The sequence below is a fragment of the Lichenostomus cassidix genome, unplaced genomic scaffold (assembly GCF_008360975.1).
Source record: "Lichenostomus cassidix isolate B80296 unplaced genomic scaffold, HeHo_3.0 HiC_scaffold_46, whole genome shotgun sequence".
Taxonomy (NCBI): Eukaryota; Metazoa; Chordata; class Aves; order Passeriformes; family Meliphagidae; genus Lichenostomus; species Lichenostomus cassidix.
The window spans coordinates 1122844-1124745 of NW_028147597.1; the positions used below are offsets into that span (position 1 = coordinate 1122844).

Below are 1902 nucleotides of genomic sequence, written 5' to 3' on the forward strand. Positions count from 1 at the left end.
CACCCTGCAGCTGCTCACGGGGGTTTTCTCTGCTCAGCATTGGCCTGGGCGTGTTCTGGAGAGAGCCTGGGCAAGGAGCCTCGAGCCCCCAGGCCCTGCCCTGAGGCGTCAGCTGTGCCCCAGCAGTGCCCATGGCCTGTCCCTGCTGCAGCCCCAGCACTGCCACCCCCAGCACTGGCAGCGACCTCGAGAGCACTCAGGCCCTACAGCAACACGAGGGCCAGCAGGGCAGCGGGGCAGTGGCATGGGAGCAGCACTGGCAACACCAAGTGCTGCTGCTCCTTGGCACAGCTGCTGTGCCACCCCTGATCTGCCCCAGCTCTGCACACAGACATTGCTGCTGCAGCTCCACAGAAGGGAACAAAAGGGGATCTCTGGTGAAAACTTGGCATGGAGATCATTTAGTTCTTTTAAAGCCACCAAGAGCACAACACCTCATTGAAAAAGACTGTGGCTCAAAGAGAAGATGGAGAGAAGCAAAATAACAAATGGCACAAACAATGACCTTTATTTTTGGTCAATATTAAAAAAAATAATGCAAAGGAAAAAAAAACCCACAACCAAACCATCAAGAACCATCGAGGACGACTCATATAACAAGTGATTTGCAGAAACTGGCAACAACTTCACTGTTTCTGAAATTGTCCAGTCACCAGTCTCCACACTGCAGCCTCGAGCTCCTGGTTCCTCATGCTGTAGATGAGAGGGTTCAGTACTGGAGGCACCACTGAGTACAGAACTGACACTGACAGATCCAGGGATGGGCAGGAGATGGAGGGAGGCTTCAGGTAGGCAAAAATGCCAGTGATGACAAACAGGGAGACCACAGCCAGGTGAGGGAGGCATGTGGAAAAGGCTTTGTGCCGTCCCTGCTCAGAGGGGATCCTCAGCACAGCCCTGAAGATCTGCACATAGGAGAAAACTATGAACACAAAGCAACCAATGGCTAAAGATAAACTAACAGCAAGAAGCCCTAGTTCCCTGAGTTTGGAATGTGAGCAGGAGAGCTTGAGGATGTGTGGGATTTCACAGAAGAACTGGCCCAGGGCATTGCCATGGCACAGGGGCAGGGAAAATGTATTGGCTGTGTGCAGCAGAGCATTGAGAAAGCCACAGCCCCAGGCAGCTGCTGCCATGTGGGCACAAGCTCTGCTGCCCAGGAGGGTCCCATAGTGCAGGGGTTTGCAGATGGACACATAGCGGTCATAACTCATGATGGTGAGGAGAGAAAATTCTGCTGAAATGAAGAAAAGAAAGAAAAAGAGCTGTGCAGCACATCCTGAGTAGGAGATGTCCCTGCTGTCCCAGAGGGAATTGTGCATGGCTTTGGGGACAGTGGTGCAGATGGAGCCCAGGTCAGCCAGGGCCAGGTTGAGCAGGAAGAAGAACATGGGGGTGTGCAGGCGGTGGTTCCAGGCTACGGCGCTGATGATGAGGCTGTTGGCCAGGAGGGCAGCCAGGGAGATGCCCAGGAAGAGGCAGAAGTGCAGGAGCTGCAGCTGCCGTGTGTCTGCGAATGGCAGGAGGAGGAAGTGGCTGATGGAGCTGCTGTTGGACATTTTGATCCTCTGGCCACGGGGACCTGTTCATGGAGGAGAAAGTGACAAGTCAAGAGAGACTTTCCTGAGCAATGGCCAAGCCCTTTCTCCCAGCCCTGCCCCTCCCACTCTGTGCCACCCAATTTCCCTTTTCTCAGAGCTCTTCCTCCAGCCCCATGCCTGGAGCTCTGCTGGGATCTGGCCCTGTTGCTGTGACAAGCAGTGGCTCTGCCCATGGACACTGAGGAGTCAGCTCTGCTCTGCAGCAGTGGGTCATGGGAATGGGGGACAGGGACCAGTCGTGGGTTGGACTTCATCAGACCAAACTGCCCCTAAGGCAGAGGAGCTTGGCAGCATCTCCTGT

General features: G+C 54.8%; 1 protein-coding gene across 1 annotated transcript; it reads right to left on the reverse strand.

The window, feature by feature from the left end:
- Positions 1-482: 482 nt before the first annotated feature.
- Positions 483-1559, reverse strand: LOC146421904 (olfactory receptor 14J1-like). Its single transcript, XM_085046913.1, has one exon. The coding sequence runs from the start codon at positions 1557-1559 to the stop codon at positions 627-629; it is 933 nt and encodes a 310-aa protein (XP_084903039.1). The 3' UTR covers positions 483-626.
- Between the last annotated feature and the right edge of the window lie 343 nt (positions 1560-1902).

Bases quoted from the DNA above. Each gene is read 5' to 3' on its own strand.
- LOC146421904 (XM_085046913.1), bottom strand. From the start codon at position 1,559: ATGTCCAACAGCAGCTCCATCAGCCACTTCCTCCTCCTGCCATTCGCA.